The sequence below is a fragment of the Salvia splendens genome, chromosome 3, assembly GCF_004379255.2.
Source record: "Salvia splendens isolate huo1 chromosome 3, SspV2, whole genome shotgun sequence".
NCBI lineage: Eukaryota > Viridiplantae > Streptophyta > Magnoliopsida > Lamiales > Lamiaceae > Salvia > Salvia splendens.
The window spans coordinates 20,811,700-20,832,005 of NC_056034.1; the positions used below are offsets into that span (position 1 = coordinate 20,811,700).

General features: G+C 40.3%; 3 protein-coding genes across 6 annotated transcripts; all 3 read left to right on the forward strand.

Annotated features, from left to right (window-relative positions):
• Positions 1-618, forward strand: LOC121796728 (putative F-box protein At1g32420). The gene has a single exon (XM_042195518.1). It carries the CDS (start codon positions 1-3, stop codon positions 616-618), a length of 618 nt encoding a protein of 205 aa, XP_042051452.1.
• Positions 619-9,354: 8,736 nt separating this feature from the next.
• LOC121795429 (serine/arginine-rich splicing factor RS2Z32-like) lies at positions 9,355-13,027 on the forward strand. Of its 4 annotated transcripts, none has more exons than XM_042193960.1 (7): positions 9,355-9,445; positions 10,244-10,360; positions 11,297-11,336; positions 11,463-11,558; positions 11,914-12,110; positions 12,299-12,403; positions 12,490-13,027. In XM_042193960.1, the coding sequence occupies exons 2-7, from the start codon at positions 10,251-10,253 to the stop codon at positions 12,854-12,856; spliced, it is 915 nt and encodes a 304-aa protein (XP_042049894.1). In that variant the 5' UTR covers positions 9,355-9,445; positions 10,244-10,250; the 3' UTR covers positions 12,857-13,027. The 4 variants fall into 4 exon arrangements, with proteins under 4 accessions (XP_042049894.1, XP_042049895.1, XP_042049896.1 ...); XM_042193961.1 differs by having other exon boundaries at positions 12,302-12,403; XM_042193962.1 differs by having other exon boundaries at positions 9,426-9,445; positions 11,031-11,336.
• A 122-nt stretch (positions 13,028-13,149) lies between these two features.
• Positions 13,150-19,479, forward strand: LOC121795431. The gene is made up of 2 exons (XM_042193964.1): positions 13,150-13,733; positions 19,265-19,479. The coding sequence occupies exons 1-2, from the start codon at positions 13,444-13,446 to the stop codon at positions 19,461-19,463; spliced, it is 489 nt and encodes a 162-aa protein (XP_042049898.1). The 5' UTR covers positions 13,150-13,443; the 3' UTR covers positions 19,464-19,479.
• Positions 19,480-20,306: the final 827 nt, after the last annotated feature.

Below are 20,306 nucleotides of genomic sequence, written 5' to 3' on the forward strand. Positions count from 1 at the left end.
ATGGAAATGGGATACACTGTCCGCGATGAGGCCTTAAAGCCACTTTTCCAATTTGGTTTGCCTTCTGACCATCGATTATCTGGTGTTCACTGGTGTGCTCAAATTGCTTCAGCTAATGGTTTGCTTTCGATGTGGGATCCACCCCCTAACACTATATTTATATGCAGTCCAATGACTCGTGAGTATGTCGAGCTTCCTCCTCAATCTAGGGACACAATTACTAGCTTTTTTGGATTTGGAGTGAGAAGAACAAGGGGCCAGTATAAGATTTTATGTGCTGATTCCCGTAGTTGTTATGTATACACTCTAGGAAGAGGTGCATGGCTGTGGAGAACCATCGCACCACCACCAGCGCCAGCACTAGGTCCACCCTATCTTGGTGATGCTGCATTTTTTAATGGAAATCTTCACTGGTTGGCATTGGATTCGAAAGAAGATTCCTTTGTTTGTTGCTTTGATTTGAAAACTGAGCTCTTTACTAGAATTTCAGTTCCTTGTGATTATATTGCCAATAGATGTGGCAATATGTGGGTATATATTTTGGAGGGTCGGCTATGTTTATACGTTGTTTTAGATTGGCGTCATGTCATTATTTGGAAGATGAATAACTGGGGATGATAATTCTTGGATAAAGGAATTTTGCTTTGACTTACTCAAAAAATATTCAAGTGTGGACGTGGTCGAAGTCTTGGCGAATGGTGACTTGTTGTTAGCAGTAGCAGGTTCTGGTACTCTGGACGCATCTCATGATCGACTATTTTATATCAATCCCACAAACACTGGAGCTGTTGTGACATATGGTTCTAAACAACGTCATTTTTCCAACATTGGTGTTTATACCCCAAGTCTAATTCCGCTCGTCACCATGGGGTTTCATAATGTCCAGCCGTTAAATTTTTATTAGATGTAAGTAGGTTGTAATTTGTTATTTCATTTTTCATTCTTCTTTAATCAGTTCATTATTAATAGCTTATGATTTTTCATTTTTTATTCGTTTTTAATCAGTTCAATTTTAATAGCTTATGTAACAAAAAAATTGCATCGTGTATAATTTGTTATTTCTTGAATCTTTCATTTTTTTTGTTTTTAGGGTTATTTGTATGTAAATACACAAATTTTCAACATTTTCTGATTTTTCTCGTGAACATTTGTTTTTAAAAGTACATATATGAATTTTGAGTTTTTTTATTTGTTTTCCTAAACAAAATATTCTGGCCAAATTAAAGCTATTACTCAATAAGAGAGCTCGGAATGAATCGGTATTGATATACCGACCTGCACCCACCCCAGAGTATATGCTTCAACATTAGAGGTCTCCAAACTGAACCGAACCGGACGAACCGCCCCGGAACCGTCACCGGCGGTTCCGAACCGGAACCGGAACCGTCGGCGGTGGTTCAAACTGGGACAGGAACCGCCGGTACCGACGGGCCAGTTCAGGTTTGCGAATTTTGAAGAACCGTAACTAGCGGTTCCGAACCGCCGGTTCGGCGGTTCCCGACAACTCCCGACACCTTTTCAGGCCTACTTCCTAGCCTTTTCAGAAACCGCTCCCGCGGCCGCCGGTTTAAGCAGAAACCGTTAACGGAAACCGCCGGTTTCGACCGAAAAACCGGCAGTTCCGGCTGTTCCGCCGTTGTTTTTAAAAATTTGAAATTGACAAAAAAATGCCGGTTTCCACCGAAAACCGGCGGTAAACCGGCGGTTAGGCCGTTATTTTCAAAAATTAAATTTTTTTTTAATCACAATTTTCCCTATAAATACCCCCCTCCTCTTCATTTCTACTCACCCCATTCTTGTGTTAATAAGAATTTATATCTCAATCTCAATTTCTCTATTCTCCATCCTCATTCTCTCAAGTTGTTTACGTTATTTGCGCTCATAATTTACTCACGTTGTTCACGTTATCATCTTCACACAATCACACTATTCTCTATTCTGCACTTTCAATTTCCATAAATATTTATATCATGTCTTCATCTCGTCGTGGTGGTGATCGGGGCAAGGGAATTGCCCAAGATCAAAGAGATACTCGTCGTCGACGTGCCCCTTCTAGAGCACAAGTTGCGAAGGAGGTGGGAAGGCTAGCCGCTCTTCGAGCTCAAGTAAGTTATAATATGTTTTAATTTTTTGTTAATTCATTTTTATTAAATTCATAATTTTATTTTTCAACATCTATGTGTCTATGTGTTTTATTTTTGTGTTAGTATTTTTACTTAGTTGTATAATTTTCGTAGGAGGAAGAAGATCGAAATGCGGCCTTGTTACTTGCCCTCGCCGACGACGACCAACAAGGGGGGGCATTCACATTCGGCTTCGCGTTTCGAGTACGATGTTAATCTATCGTCGGACGAAGGCGATGATGGATCGCATCAATTCCCCCCTTCTAGCACCGGCGAAGTTGGCGACAATGATGAGGAGGAGGCCGATGCTCCTCCTCCCGCAGGACGACAAAAGAAAAAGATGTCTCCCAAGTTGAAATCCGAGATTTTCACCAAACATTTCAAGAAGGTCCCGGTGGTAATTTCAAATCCTAATGATCCGACCACTACCGTGGAGACAAGTGAGTTCAAAGCATATTGCAACTATTGCGATAAAGTCTATCCATTTGTTATCGGTGGGGGATATGGTACTCTCCATCGTCATTTGAAGGCAAAACACCCCGTGGAATATGGGCATTCTAAGTCCCAAAGCCAAATAAACTTCCCCGCCGGCTCATCGTCTCAAACAGGTACGCCGCTATTTAAATATGATCCAAAAAATGTTATCGATGCTATGGTAAGATGGGCGGCAATGAAACATTTGCCGTTCAATTTTTTTAATGACAAAAAATATGAAGTTACTATGCAAACCGCTTTTAATGTTGCTACAAAGAGAATTCCCCCCTCTACTACTCAAAGATCTAACAACCGTCAGTTTTTGATAAAAAAAGAGAGGTTGGAAAATTTCTATCCACCTTGGGGCACAAAGTTAATATTTGCTCCGATGTGTGGACGGACTCTTTCCAACGAAATTCTTACATGGGAATTTCATGTCATTTTATAGACAATAGTTGGTCTTTAAATAAACGTTTAATTGGTTTTAGACAATTTCCTTCCCCACACACCGCACAAGCAATTGCATCTTTAATTATTCAAGTTTTGAATGAGTATGAGTTATGCAACAAGATATTTTCGGTTGGTTTTGATAATGCAACCGCTAACACCGCAAGTATATCCGATTTAATTGCGGCTTGCTCCCCGGTGATAAGTGGTAAGTATTTTCACCAACGATGTATTTGTCATATTTTAAACTTATGTGTACAAGATGCTTTGTCTTTATGGCAAAGACATATTCAACCTATTACTACAGCTGTATCCTTGATCCACTAGAAGCCTCAAATTGGCAAGGCGTGGAAGAAGTATTGCCACACGAAGAAAATAAGGTACACAACTTTTACTTTAGACGTGTCTACTAGATGGAACTCTACATATGATATGTTGCATTCTACATTGGAGCATATAGAATATTTAGTTGATTTTTATAGAACTTACTTTGTTGATGATTTATATCTAACATCTTCTTGTTGGGATCAATGCATGAGCTTGTTTATTCAAAGGTTTTCGAAATGCCACTATTGAGTTATCGGGTGTGTATTATTGCACATCCGTTCGTGTTTTAGAACATTGCATGATCATATCACTTGGTTTTAAAACTGCAATGAAAAATTCCACAAACAATCTTGAGTTAATGTGTGTTTTATATTACATGGTTGAAAAATGGCTCAAGTATTTCAACGAGATCCCCACGGTTTTTTTGCTTGCCAAAGTTTTGGATCCAAAGTGGAAACTAGTTGGTACTTTCAAAATTTTAGAATTTTATTACAACAATTTGGCTTCTATGGATCTTGAACCACTTCGAGCTTTGTAAACTGACGAGGACGACAATTACATAAACCTAGCCCAAACATTCCAAATAAACCTCCCCCACCTCCCAAGCCTCCAAAGAAGTTTTGAGTTCGACTTGCGGGCTCTCTTTCACGATTACGAAGCCAAGTACAACCGTACCCACCAAGTGAGACCTAGACCCCCCCCCCCCCGTCAAACACCTAACTTTGGCTTCTTCCAAGTTGATGACTCCGACGCCCAATCCCAATTGGCGGACCTATACGGCTTCAGCAGCGGAGGAAGGACGGCAAATTCGACAAGTGAGTTAGACTTATATTTTGACTCACACTTTTCATTCAATGAGGAAGAAGGATGTCCCGTTTCCCAACAAATCGACGTCCTAGATTGGTGGGGATCACACGAGAAATATTTTCCCATCCTTGCATCAATGGCCAAGGAGATCTTTTCGGTTCCGGCTTCCACTGTCGCCGTCGATTCCGCCTTTAGTGTTGGAGGCAACGTCTTGGACGACAGAAGAAGTAGACTCACCGGGAAAAACATGGAAGCCACCATGTTACTTGATGATTGGTGCTCCGCCGAAATTAGAGACCAAGAACCGGATTGGAACAATCAAATAGTACAACCCGACCAAGACTACTTCCCCGATGAAGAAGAGTAGGCGCGCCGCCAATTCCTATGATCAAGCCAAATAGGTAAGCAAGGTAAGAGAACTACATGGACTTTGATTCCAAAATGCAATTGAGCATTGAGGATACGTAGGCATCTCAACTTAAATTTTAAATTTAAGTTGAGCTCAAGTCCTTTTCCTTTATTTTCCCCCCTTTGTTTCGAATATGTAATTTGTAAATTGTAATCAAGACTTTAAGTCTTTTATAATTTATAATTTTTAAGTTGTAATTTGTAAATTTTAAGTTGTAATTTGTAGTTTTAAAGTTGTAATTTGTAAATTTTTAGTTGTGATTTATAATTTTAAAGTTGTAATTTGCAATTTTAAAGTTGTAATTTGTATCAATAAAATTGCATTCGTACATCGCTTTATTCTAATTTTATTTATACAAATATATTTACGTTTTTTACTTGAATTACAAATTCACAATGTATAAAAAAAAAATTTGAACCGCCGAACCGGACGAACCGGCCCGGAACCGGACATGCAACTACGGTTCCGGCGGGCGGTTCACGGTTTAGGAACCGGAACCGCCGAACCTTGGCCGGGCCGGTTCAGGTTCACTTATTTTTTGAACAGGAACCGGCGGTTCCGAACCGTGAACCGCCAGTTCCCGAACCGTGGTGACGTCTATTCAACATGAATCACACAATGGTAGATTAAAAACCTCTAGTAATTATTAAAGCTAAAGTTAATGAGGGTACTGTCGTGAAAAAATTAAAACCTCGAGGACGTAGTATAATTTTAACCCACCCTTTTTTCTAAACTGTAATTTTTAGTTCTTTTAGAAAATATTTTTTTTAAATTATATTGAACTGTTTAATATCTTGAAAAAGTAATACTACTACTTTTAGATATTTGTTATTTTTGTCTTTAAATTGCATATTGATGGAATGCTGATCGTTTTCATTTTTATATAGTAATGCTTTATTTTTATAATTTAAAATATTATGTAAAAATTTGCACATAAATTTGATTTTGATTATATATTCTTCTTTATTTAAATGATATAATTTTAAAATTTTAATGAATTATTATTTAAAAAATCTCCACATATTTATATAAACAATATTCATGCCTAAATTTAAAAGTGTTGGACAATAAATGATTTAGAAAAAATCTATGGTTGGGGAAAAAAAAGAAAATTCCAAAAGTTTGAGGGATGTATTAGATAACCTTAAAGTTCAGGGAAAGTTCTAGAAAACGTCGAAAGTTCGTGTATTTTTAGTATAATTACCCTTTTCAATTCGAACGACGTTGTTTTCATACTCGCCGCTTTTTGTCACGTTGGCACTTCCGATGGACAACATAGCTTTAATTTGAAGAAAAATTAATATTTGGTGAAAATCAGAAAAACTCAAGTTCATGTGTTTAGATTTTAAAAAAAAATTGTTTGGGGGGGAAGGAAACCAAAAAAATAATGAAAGTTCGTGTATGTACGGACAAATAACTCTTGTTTTTAATAGCAACTTTATAATTTTGTCTCATTTATAACCTCAATTTTAATTCAGCTTGTTTTATAACATCAATTCTGATAGGGTTTGTTTTTAATCTGTCATCTTTAGCTTATGATCTATCGTTGAATTTAATTTTGTGAAATTAATCATGGCACCATCTCATTGTGGGGGGTGAGTTTGTGATGTTGTATACTCCGAAACCAGGCCTCACTTTCGTTTATCGAGACATGAAAATGAGGTACAATGACTACGACCATTTTCTATTAGTCGTGTTGTAATTGCTTCTGCTAATGGTTTGCTATCGGTGCGGGATGCATTCGCTAAAATTCTCTTTATATGTAATCCAATGACTCATGAGTATACCGAGCTTCCTCCTCTATCTACAATAACATTTACTTGCTTTTTTTGAATTTGGAGTTAGCAAAACAGAAAGTTTCAATTCTTTTTTATTTTTGAAAATTATGGCTCCTTTTCAGATGTAAATGCATAGGAATATAAAGATATAGAGTATTGGAGGAGGAAGTGATCAAAACAAAAATACATCTTAAAATGCAACCCAAATCATGATTTAGGATTAAGCGATCTGATGGTCAATAATTAACACATAAGGTCATTACTAATCAGTTTTAGGCCATTTTATAAAATTTGGATTTGAGATTATTTTTATATCATTTTAGATCTCCTTGATAAAATGACCTACAAATAAACTAACAATGACCTAAACATGCCCTCCGTATATTTTGATTATGTGTTTTGTATTTAAGATCTAATTTTGCATAAATAACAACCCGTATTAAAGTATATACAACTTATTAAATGGAGCAGTGAAGTATATGCAACTTATTAAATAAAATCAGTATAAGAGTTATTTTTATTTCAATACTATTTTTTCAAAACAAAATTTATATTCCATTTGTCCCTGAAAATTTGTCACTTATTTCCATTTTCCTTTGTCCCTAAAAATTTGTCACCTTTCACTTTTACCATTTTTAGTAGTGAGTCTTACATTCCACTAACTCATTTTCACTCACATTTTATTATAAAAGTAATATAGCATATAAAAGTAGGACTCACATGACATCAACTTTTTCAATTCACTTTCTATTACATTTCTTAAAACCCGTGTCGGGCCAAATGGTGACGAATAGAAACTCTTTCCTTTTTAATCTATCCCCTAAAAATATAAACTTTCTATTTCTTACAAGGTGAGATCCATTTTTCACTAACACATTTTTCTTTCTATCACTCCCTTGTTTTATTAATTTTGTATTAAAACTCGTGTCATTTCAAAAGTTCATATTTTTAGGAAAGTGATGAAGTATTATTTATAGGGTTATTTGACTTTTATTGTGAGACGGAGAGAGTTTTTTTTAAATGCCTCTCTTATTTATTTTAATTGCACATTAAATTCATGTTATTCTATTTTTTTATTTTTTGGAACGGGGAGTATTTAAAAAGGTGATCTAAGAGCATCCACATCCGTGCTCTTACCAACGAGCATGGATGTGGGCCCGGACCCACTTTTACTCTTTGTCCTTAGGCAAGAGCACAACACCCACATCCGTGCTCTTCCGCAAGGACAAGCTCAAGGGTCCCACCATTCTATTATTCAATTTAAATAAAAACATTTCCACAATATTAAAATGCATTAAAATTACCTGGAATACTATTACAAATTATAAAAAAAAATAAAATTACATAATTAAAATTCTAAAAATTAAAAATTAAATAATTAAAATCCTAAAAATTAAAAATTACATAATTAAACTCGTAAAAAATAAAAATTACATAATTAAACTTCTAAAAAATTAAAAATGACATAATTAAAGGCTAAAAATACCCCCGTGGAAGACTATTCATCCAGCTCTACCCCCAATGTTCTTTGGAGACTCCGTATCATTGCCACATGCGATCGAAGTTGCTCGGGGGTCATAGCTGACCTATCGGCCAAATTGAGTTGGGCCAAAACCCCTCACAACGAGTTGGTGGGGGGTTGAGGTGGCACAAAGGGAGCGGGAGCGGGAGCGGGATCGGGATCGGGTGGAGTCGCGGCGCGACGGCGGTTGGCCGTCGACTTCTTCCTTCCTTGCGGCCGGCGTTGGGAAATACTCGGGCCAGTGTCGGGGCTACCCAAGTTAACTCCAGCGAGCTGGGTGGACACCTCATCGGAGCCGGCGACGGATAGGGATACCGACCTCGACCGTTTGCTGGAGGAGCTAGAGGAGGATGATACGCCCCCCTATACTTCGGATGCACACGCACCTCCTGCCAAACATTGAGGTACTTGAACGGTTTGTAGTGTTGGGATTGGTAGGTCGCCAACGCGGCACTGATGATGTCGACCTCGCTCCTGCCGCTCCCCGCCGACCGCTCTTCCTGGAGGTAATACCCCTGGAACTTTTGGATTTTTTCATTGGCTCTGTATATTGCATTGCGCACCATACTCTCGTTGCCCTCGATTGTTCCAGCCGGCCGGTTTTGATTGTACCGGCAACAGATGCGCCACCAAAAATGGTCCCCGGATTTGTTTGTGTCAATCTCTGGATCTTCAGAGATAAACAAAATTGCTTTGAATAATTGATCCATCTCCCCCGGAGTGTACGTGGTGCGGATACAACAAGTAGGAAAATGAGGAGTTTGAGAGTTGCCGCTCCCTCCCGCTCTAGGTACGTGTGGTTCGGGTGCCCACCCGTATTGCCCATCAGGGGCATCTTGGTCGTCCACCGGGTAAGGCCGATAGCCATCCGGAGCTTGCGAACTTTGGGTTTGAGGAGGGGCCGAAAATTCCGTTTCCGGACTAGGAAATGGTTGCGAGCCGAACTATTCGTGGTTCCAACCGCGGGAGTCGGAGGGGTGATCGCCGTAGCCGGACATTTTTTTGTTGTAAGAGTGAAAGAAAGATTGAGAATTGTAAGAATGGAAATGAGAGAATTTAGATGAGAATTGTGTAGTGTGGTGTGAAATTTTGTGTGGAAGTGAGAGTATTTATAGATGAAAATGTGAATTTTTGGGGAAAAAAATTGAAAAATAAATTAAAAGTAGGGAGAAAACAGATATAATTTTTTGGAAAGTGGGAAAATATATATTTTTTATTTTTAATAAGATTTTTTAATTAAAATCTGATTTTTTCTTTTAAAAAATGAAATTCCAACTGCATTGGCGTTGGCCAATCAGACGTTGACACGTGTGTTGCTCGCTGGCACGTACGTGCTCAATGCATCGAGCAGCGGTGCGCCGCTGGCAAGGACGGACGCACCGCTACGAATGCTCTAAAGATCTTGTCATAACTAGTATAATTTCTGCACCCTTCGATTTAACCATTAAATCCTAGCCGTTTAAATAAGTCAGCTATCAATTATAAAAGGCTTTAGATCTCGTCCTCAGTATTTACGCTCCAGGGTTGCCTTCTGAAGCTCGGAATTTTAAATTACAAGGTTGGATTTCATGCCCCTATCAACTCTTTGTATAAATAAATTCAATCTTTTTTTTGTTTTAATTTTCACTAAATTCTTGAATTGATTTGTTATTTATTTTAATTTTCTGCTTGCTGTACTGTGTTGTGATGTTCTGCTTGTGTGTTACATTCAATCTGGCGGTTAGGTTTACATTTATTCCTCTTAATGTTTGATTGGGGGACTGGATTTGCTTCTGTTGCATAACTAGGGCTACTAAATTCACCCTCTAATTTCAATTTCGTTTCGGGCGTTGTAATATATGGCTATGGGAATCAAGGTGTTTGAAACATGGTTCCATCGGTGGATAATTTGTTTTTGCGTCCTTACATCGTAAGGGTGAAAACCAAAAAAAAAGTAAAAAAAATGGAAGGGAAAACTTTGCAGTTTGGTGTAATTGGGTGGTGAAACTCGTGTCTTTTTTTATATTCTGAAGGACCAACCACAGTGATGTACTCCCTCCTTCCCATAAAAATAGAGGTAGCATTATTGGTGAAGCATGAGAGAGATAGAAAAAACTATGTTAGTGGAGAATGGGGTCTAGAAAGAAGTTATCAAAAAATGAAGTGGATTATTTTTCTGTGACCGATCAAAATGGGAAGTGTCTTTATTTTTATGGGACGAAGCGAGTAAAAAATTCCTGCATATACACTCTTATTCTCTTTTGAAGTGATTTTTTTAAAACTTTTTTGGGACTTATTTTATCTTTAATCTTTCTAATGCACCCACATCTTGCACTGGGGTGAGTGGGGTCTAATAAGTCTCAATTTGAATATTCAGCTGTACAATGCCGCGCTATGATGATAGATATGGGACCACTACTCGCCTCTATGTTGGTCACTTGTCCTCACGGACCCGATCCCGGGATCTTGAGCATGTTTTTAGTAGATATGGAAGGTAATTAATTGGCTTTCCTCATCTTGCTGTCTAATTTGTTTGGGTTCCATTGAAAATTTTAAGATTAATACTTCATTGCCTTTCTCAAACTGGAATTGATTTTTTTTCTGTACTTTGTGGATGCATGCACATTTACTGATACCTCTAGCTCCCTGCCTGTACCATGTGCAAAATATTTTGCTGTGTCCATTCTTTATCCATTTGAAGTGGATAGCATGGACACTAAAAATGATTACTCTAGTCTTGCCTTGAATTTGTATTTGGTGATAATTTATTCTACATCTGGTATGAGTTGCCTGAACAAGGCTTGTCCAAGAATATATACTTTTGGTTTATTCTTCCTATCCATTCCTGATCCTTTCGAAAGTGAAAATAGGGAAAGTGAAAATCCGTACTTTACTCTCGTTTACTTGAATATGTATATCGTGATATTTATTCTATATCTCGCATGAAGTAAGCATGTCCAAGAATATATGATTTTGGTTAATTCTCTATCCTGGCATCGTAATACATCAGAGGTCTGTTATATGGAGCATAGCTTCGCCTTCCACCTCTTACTTAGAGCATAGTTGCTTTCCAGGCATGCTTGTTGCCTGGGCATCATTTATTTTTTCAAGGAAAAAAATGTGTCTTAGTTCCTTTGAGCTTGACTTTGATGACTCTATTGAAGGTTTCCGAGCCTTTGCCTGACCTGGTGGTCAATGGTGGTAGAATGGACTATGCCTGACCTGGTGGTCAATTCTGAGAGGGTGGACTTGGTGGAATTTCTTGCCGATTGTTAGAAGCCTTTGGCGATTTTCTGTGTTTGTCTTTGCATGTTTTTATGGAATTTGCCACAATCAAACTGGTGTTTAGTTCATCTTGAGGACCAAGTTTCATGCACTGCATTCTAAGTAGTTTTGATGGCCTTACTGTTTCTGGAAACCATTTACGCAGAGTACGCGATGTGGATATGAAGCGAGACTACGCGTTTGTTGTATGTACCATCTCTCTTAAAGCTTGTGAATGTTTCTTTTAAACACTTGTAACCTCAGTTGATCACATGTTTCTCAATTACACTGTGGGTATCTTGTTGGGGAATTTTTCTTTTTAACTTACTCAGGAATTCAGTGATCCACGGGATGCTGATGATGCTAGATATAACTTGGATGGGCGTGATGTTGATGGACGCCGCATTACTGTGGAATTTGCCAAGGGTGTAAGTCACTTCTAGCCTTCTCTTGTTATAGGACCACGCTTAAGATATATAAAAGCTGCTTTTCTTTTTCTTATCATATATCTGTGAAAATACAGAAACTGCCTTTTGTAACGCAGCTGCTGCTTTTCAGGATAAAGTCATCATGATCCATGTCTAGTTTTTGGCACTCCGTATAGTTTTATGGTAGAATATAATGTTGACAGCATCCTGCCTGAATTTTCGGACCCATCTGGATTTTAGAAACATACTCCCTCCGTCCCATAAAAATAGGGACTTTGGGGATGACATGAGTTTTAATGCAAAATTGGTAAAGTAAGAAAGAGATTGCCTGTGACATTGTATGATATGAATACAGGTACCACGTGGGCCTGGAGGAGTTCGGGAGTATGAGGGCAGAGGTCCTGCTCCAGGTTCTGGTCGCTGCTTCAATTGTGGCATTGATGGTCACTGGGCTCGTGATTGTAAAGCTGGAGACTGGAAGAATAAGTGTTACCGCTGTGGGGAAAGAGGTCACATTGAGAGGAACTGCCAAAACAGTCCTAAAAATAATAGGTTTGAATTTTTGCTGGCTTCATGATTTTTTTTTCATCTGTACTTGTATTTGCATCTTGTTTTATGCTTCAATTTGGTATGTTTCCTGGTTTGTCCTGTCCCTGTTGTAGCCTTGATCAGATCTTGTTGAGTTTTAACATTAATTCATATCTCGTCTAATTCTTCTTAATGCCTTGCTTATGTTTCAGTAGTGGACGTGGTCGAAGTTACTCACGATCTCCTGTGAGGTCACGTTCCCCTCGCCGTGTTGGCCGCAGTAGGAGTAGAAGCTTCAGCAGAAGCCGCAGTTACAGGTTTGAGCTGTTTGCATTTTAGAATAAATTGGATGTCGGTTCCCGGATCCCCTCCGTTTTTACTGAATGTTATACTTGGTTTTTAGCCGGTCAAGGTCCCCTGCTGCCAGAAGAGGACGTGATGCTGATTATAAAGAGAGGTCAAGAAGCCCTCGTGATGAAAGCCCAGATCTTAAAAGGGTTGCCTCTCCTACTAAATCAAGGAAGCTCAGTCCAACGCCTGATATGGATGCGCCAAGAGAGCGAAGTGCTTCTCCTAGTAGAGGCAGAGTGGAGAGAGAGCAAGATGGGTACAATAGTGACAGCCCAAAGGAGAGTAGCCGTAGCCCTGTGAGTCCTGCTGGTAGGAGGTATGATGAGAGTCCTTACGAGGATAATGGGCGCAATCGCAGCCCTAGCCCTGGAGAGGATAGAAGTCCTGCTGAGGATGAAGATGCAGTACGCTCTCCTTGAAACTATTCATAATGTGGAACGCTAACTAGGGATTTATGTATTGTCTCTGCTCTAAACTTTTGTATTGTCATTTGTGAGGTACCAAAACTAGAGTCAGAAGTTTGTCTTTGCAGAATACTAACTTTTATGTGAATTGATATATTGCGTCTCCTTGAATTGATTTGTTGTCAATTGTGTTCTTTTTTACTCCTATACTCCTCATTTTAACTTAATTGGGTTGTATGTTGCAATGCCAGATTACCTCTATGAAGTAGGGTCGTTACGAGCAATTATTTTGATCTTATTATATTGGTGGTAACGACTAGATAGTGGGAATAATTTTGCGGCAACAGCTGCGGTACATTTGGTTAAGAAAAGAAGTTGATTTCTTTTCACTGTGAGCATTTGAAGGTGACATCTATATATTCCATGATTCCTTTTTGATAACATCTTTATTTAGTTAGTGGTAAGATTCCTATATCTTACATAACATTGTGATCTACGGATTCCTATATTCCATGATTCCTTTTTTATAACATCTTTATTTAGTTAGTGGTGAGATTCCTATATTGTGATCTACGAAAGATGCAATCTTGGACGGAAGACTAATGGATCTCCTGCATGCCGATGCAGGAGATCCATTATTATATTGTAATGATCGATATGCAGGAGATCCATTATTATATTGTACTGATAATCGATCTTACGATGACTCCTACTACTTGACTTACGACCATATTGAGGATTATGCAGCTAAGAATTGGTGCACAGACGAAGATGATAAACAAAGCAGTGAGTGGGAGAGATGGCTCGGAGCCGAAGATTATCAGTGGGTTGGCTATGGTGCTTTGGAAGACGATGTTGATGCTAGCTGGCCTCTTGTTTGGGATTGGAATGTGTATGGCACTTTCCTCTCTTACTAGCTACCTCTCCCTAATTTACTATTTCCATGTATGGATATAATGAATTAGTAATAGGTGTTGTATGAATATGTTTTTAATGGACCTCTTTCCTTCCGCAAAATAAGAAGCAATGAATTGTAACCATTAAATTTGGAGTGCAAAGAGGAAGGACATAGGAAATAAAAACCAAAAAACAAAAAAAAACAACCCCTCTTCCAAAAGCAAATATGGGAAGAGCGATGAGGAGGGCGACGAGGGTGTGTAGTCTCGTGATCCTTGTCGCGGCCGTGTTGGCGGCCTCAGCAGCTGCGAAGGTGGTCCACAACACGCCGAAAACGGCACTGAGGAGGCGGACCACCCACCAAAATCCCGCAGTATTCCAGGCGGCGTACGTGCCGACCATGAACATGGAGCAGCAGGACTACCTGAATGCCCACAACGAGCTCCGGAAGTCGGCAGGCATGCCGCCGCTGGAGTGGGACGCCAAGCTGGCGGCGTCGGCGCACGACTGGGCGCAGAAGCGGCGCGGGGACTGCGACTACCGCAGGCACTCGAGCAGTCCATACGGCGAGAACATCTTCTACATGAAGTACCGAGAGTTCTCGCCAAAGGACGTGGTGCAGTGGTGGTTCAGCGAGAGCAAGATGTACGACTCGCGCCAGCTGCGGTGTCTACATCGTCTAGTGCTTCTCGAAACGACTTCGAGTTCACTGCTTTAGTTAATATGTCAACCAATTGATCTTCGGACTTGACAAATGGCAGTTCGACGATTTTTGCCTCAATGTTCTCCTTTATAAAGTGCCGATCTACCTCCACATGTTTGGTTCTATCATGTTGAACCGGGTTCTCTGAGATGCTAATCGCAGCCTTGTTATCACATAACAGCTTACAAGGTTGTGATGGATGAAGACCAAGTTCAGTCATGAGTATTTTCAGCCATAATATCTCGGTGAGGCCACTCTTTATGCCTCGGAACTCTGCTTCTGTACTTGACAACTCAACCACCTTCTGTTTCTTGCTTCTCCAAGTGACAAGGTTTCCTCCTACAAAAGTGAAATACCCGGCGGTTGATTTCCTATCATTGGGGTTCCCTGCCCAATCCGCATCAGTGAATCCATGTACTTCTAAGTGACCGTGTTTTTCAAATAACACCCCATGGTCTGCCGTTCCTTTCAAGTATCGAACGATCCTTATGACTGCTTCCCAATGATCTTCTTGCGGTGAGTACATAAACTGGCTGACGACACCTACAACATATGCTATGTCTGGACGAGTGTGTGACAGGTAGATAAGTTTTCCTACCAATCTCTGATATCTCCCCCCTGTCGGTGAGATTTCCTCCTTCATGTATCTGCAATCCATGGTTCTGTACCATTGGAGTGTCGGCAGGTCTGCAATCTTTCATTCCCACTTCTGCGAGCAAATCAAGCACATACTTCTTTTGGTTTATGAAGATTCCTCGGTTTGATCGTAAGACTTCAATGCCCAAGAAGTACTTAAGAAGACCTAGATCTTTCATCTCGAACTCCGTGAACAAGTTCTTTTTCAATTCACCTATCTCCTCTTCATCGTCCCCTGTGATAATCATGTCGTCAACGTAGATGATGAGACAGTTGATCTTTCCACCCCTTTTCTTGAGAAATAATGTATGATCTGAATTACTCTGCTGGTACCCATATTTCTTCATTACTTCAGTGAACCTGCCGAACCATGCTCTCGGGGACTGTTTTAGCCCATCCAGTGTTTTCTTCAGTTTACACACTTCACCAGCCCTAAACTCGTCAGCAAATCCTGGAGGAGGGACCATAAACACGGGCTTAGGTAGTTCGCCGTGTAGGAACGCGTTCGTGACATCGAACTGATGGAGAGGCCAGTCTCTGTTTGCCGCAATCGAGAATAGTACCCGTACGGTGTTGATCTTTGCTACTGGGGAGAAAGTCTCGTCATAATCGACTCCGTATGTTTGGGTATATCCCTTTGCCACTAGTCGGGCCTTATATCGATCGATTGATCCGTCTGGCCTTCTTTTGACAGTGAACACCCATCTACACCCTACTGCCTTCACTCCATCCGGGAGTCTTTCTTTCACCCAAGTTTCATTTCTCATCAAGGCTTTCATCTCGGTAAACATAGCTTCCCTCCAGTGTTTAACCTTTATAGCTTCGTCGGCCGTTTGTGGGATCTCCTGTTCCTCATACAATGCGGCCTCGAAAGCTCGAGCCATTTTCGTCAGATTGCCCTGGACAAAGTTTGCTACTCCATATCTGTTTTTCTTCCCAATCCTCTCCGGAGAATATCTCTTCGGGGGAACACCTCGAGTACTTCGCGGAGGAAGAACATATCTCCCGGTATCACCGTCTATGGCGTTCTCCTCTGTTTCTGCATTGTTAGTATTAACTATAGAACTTTCCTCAAAGACTGGTTCCGGACATACCTCGGATATTGGTTGAGGAGAGTCAGGTGAGCGCGGTTGAGGGGACTCAGGGGAGGAGGCCTGCTCGGCGACAGTGACGACCGTCTCGGGTGGATCCTCAATCGAGTGGCTTGGAAGTGGCACAAACCAACTTAGACAGTCCTCATAATTACTTTTAGGGTTTTTTTCTGATGTCTCCCCCTGACTGCTAAGGTGGTGTTTATAGAAGAACTCAGTTTCTAGGAAGTCACAGTTTATGGTGGTGAGGATTTTCCTAGTGCTTGGATCGTAGCACCTATACCCTTTTTGGTTGACTTCATACCCCACGAAGACACATTTGGTTGGGCATGGGGAGAATTTGGTTCTTTCATGTTTGGGAATGTGAACATAGACTGTGCATCCAAAGACTTTTGGTGGCATGCTAAGGGATTCTGGTATCTGGGCTTGTTGGGAAAGAGCATCGAGGGGAGTTTTGGTGTTCAGGATTTTTGTGGGCAATCTGTTTATGAGGTAGATAGAGGTTGCAATGGCTTCTGGCCAAAGAAATTTTCGGATGTTTGACTCAATCATAAGGGCACGAGTCATTTCCAGAATGGTTCGGTTTTTTCTTTCTGCGACCCCATTTTGTTCGGGTGTATAAGCACATGATGTTTGGTGAAGGAGACCCTGTTTTTGAAAGAAATTGGACATAGCGGTATTGACAAATTCCCTCCCATTATCTTTTTTTTTTTTTTGGTAAAGGGTGCTGGATACCGCGTCCATCCTGGAGGTCTCGAGTTCGAACCTTGGGTGGCGTAATTTGTCTTTCCTCCTTGTTATAGGAGTTGATTTGTAATTTCCTCCTTCATATATATGATATAAATATATGAAGTTAATTTTTAAAAAAAAATTCCCTCCCATTATCTGAACGAAGGATTTTTATGGTTTTGTGGAATTGGGTGTGTATCATATGAAAAAATAGGATGAATTTGTCAACTACTTCTGATTTATGTTTCAAGAAATAAATCTAAGTCATTCTCGTGCAATCATCAATGAATGTCAATAAATATCTAAATCCACTACCCCCAATAACAGGTGCTGGTCCCCACACATCAGCATGCACTAAATCAAACATGAATTTCATACGAGTATCCGATGGTTTAAAAAACTGTTTGTGGCTCTTGGCCAAAACGCAAGTTTCTCAAGAAAAATCTCTAGGTAAAGAAAAGTTTGGGAACAAAAGTTTAAAGTAACCATGAGACGGATGTCCTAGTCTTCTGTGCCACAGCCAAGCCTCCTATTTCGTGGATCCGTGAGCTAGCATTGCACTACCATGTTGAGCTACCCCATCCACGTAGTAGAGTCCTTGATCCTCAGTGCCACGCCCAATGATCCTCCTCGTCCGAATATCCTGTAAGATGCAGAAATTTGGATGCATTAGGAGTGTACAATTCAATTCTCTTGTCACGTGGCTTACTGACATTAGTCGCTGAGATAAGCTAGGGACAAACAAATAATTTGATAGTCGAATAGTAGGAGAGATTATTATGGTTCCTGCCCCTGCTACTGTAATCAATTCCCCGTTGGCTGTTCTAATATAGGTGCTAGCAACTTCTTTAAAATTACTAAAATCAGATCTCTCCGGGGTCATAGTGTCTGTGGCACCACAATCAAAAATCCAACCCTTCCTATTAATATTATCAGTATTTTGCACATATAGCGCAGCAGAAATATTCATCAAAGGTGTGAATTGGTTATGTATGGGAATATGGCTAACAATTGGGCATGATTCGGAATTGACTGAACTTATGGGAGGGTCTTCATAAATATTATGTCTGGGGGTTCACATTTGGGATTTTTAAAATCTGCAGGACCAACATGATAATTCAGGGGATTAAATTGGAATAAGGAAAAGTTCTTAGGGTTTGATTCTGGATCAAACCTTATACCTCCGAATGCGCCTCCACTCCATTTCTGCGACTCCGACGGAGCTCCTGTTCTCTCCACGAAGTTCCCGACTCGAACTCCGCCGCCACCGCCGCCACCACCATTTTCGCCGGAGTGTTCTTGCTGGGTGAATTGATTCACCCCTCCGACCGTTCCATCTTTGAGTTGGATTTGGGGATTCCCCTGCCTCTGCCCCGATTCGCTAATTCCGACCGCGACGAGTTTCATCTGTGCTCGGGCTTTCTGTTTTTCATCCCACCATTCTGGGAATCCCACCCGAAGGAAGCATGTATCTCTTGTGTGCTTGTTCTTCCCGCAATGTGAACACCAAAGTTTTGATTTGTCGATTCTGCCCCCTGTTTGGTGATTGGTTCCGGTAGGTGGCGGTCGCGGTGGTATTCGGTTGGTTGGACGGCCTCTCTGTGCTCCGAACCCATTGCCGATTTCTCCCGATGATACATCGGCGCTACCCATGCCGTGGGCTTCGGTGGTTTTGGAGGACGACGGTGGCATGATTTTCAATCGAGCCGCCTCCCTCTGGACCCTTCCGTAGGCCTCTTCGACTGAGGGATAGGGCTCCTCCTTGAGGATGTCCCTACGAATCGTATCATATTCCGGGTTGAGTCCAGTGAGAAATTTGAACAGCCTTATGGTGTTCGAGAATTCCCGGAACTGCTTGACCCCCTTGTCGCAGCAATCGACTGGCTGTTTTCGACATCTATCCACATTGATCCACAATCCGTGGATTCGGTGGTAGTAGGTTTCGAGATCCAAATTCCCTTGGCGGAGTGCAATAGCTTTATCTTCCAGATCGTATATGAGATACGGGTCTTTCTTGCCTTCAAACGTCACGGCGAGATTGTCCCATATCGCCTTCGCGGTTTGGTGGTGAGCAAAGTAGGCTATTATATCGTTTTCGATGTTGTCGATGATCCACGAAAACACCACGAGATCAGTTTCTTCCCACTCGGCATATCCGGGATTCTCCGGTTCCGGTGGCAGGTCTTTGATATGAGAATATCCTCCTCAGCTCCCTATCGCGACTTTCATCAGTCGAGCCCACAAAGGATAGTTCTGTCCATTTAATTTGAATGCAACAGTGACATGTTTGCTTGTTTTCATCTTTGATGGCTTGATTTTGGGTTTGTTATCTCCTTCTGAGTCTGAATCGGACATGTTTATGTGTAGGGATTGCGGGAATCAGCCTCTTGGCCGAGATTGGTATGGATTGGTATGGATTGGTATGCTTGGGTTTACTTCAGCCTTTTTGGCCGAGATTGGTAAGGGTTTTGGCTATGATGAAGCTTTTCTGAGCCAGATTTTACCCTGCTCTGATGCCATGTACAAAAAGATAGGAAGGGAAATTGTGTTTTATTTACTTGCTTGATGAATACACGATTGATACATTCTTTATAGCTATAAGAGTGTATCTATATGGTAAGCCTAAATTATGAGATTCTACTCTATCTAAGGAAGTAAATTATTTACCTAATGTCACTAATTGTAGGAATGATCTTTGGCAATCTTCCATAATCTTCGGTCATAATCTTCCATGATCTCAAACAGTACTTATCAATTTGAAAAACAAAACATGATCCTCGCTGGTTTTCAACATTCAGTACATTGGCCTACTTATAGTGAAGAGCGCCGAATCAAAATTAAACATAAGGATATGTTTGAGGATAGAACACAGAACCACTGCTTCCCCTCATGCCAAATTCGTTCTTCAGAAAAAAAAAGCATAGAAAAGGATTGCAAAATGCCACAAGATCATAATGCAATAGTAGTAGCAGTATAAGATAAAAAGGTGGCTACAACTATAACTAAGAAGACGAGTTTTGGTCTTCTTTCGAAATAATTATGATTTCTGCATATAAATTTAAATGTTTATAAATTTAGGGTATGATTTTGAATATTTGCTATCCATAGCTAATTTTAAAAGTAACGGCTAATCATTCACCACCTTTTAATATAAATATTACACAACCAACTTAAATATATACCTATATTTGCATTAGGATCCTTACACCTTTTTAGTGTAAAACACAGCACAAAAATCACAGCCCTTAGAAAACATAGCACAAATTACAACCTTTTATCCTTAAATTAGATGGTTGTGATATTATTAGACTAAAAATCTACATTATTAGACTAAAAATCTATATTATTAGCCAAGCTACATTATTAGACTACAAATCTACATTATTAAATGACACATGTCATTAATTTA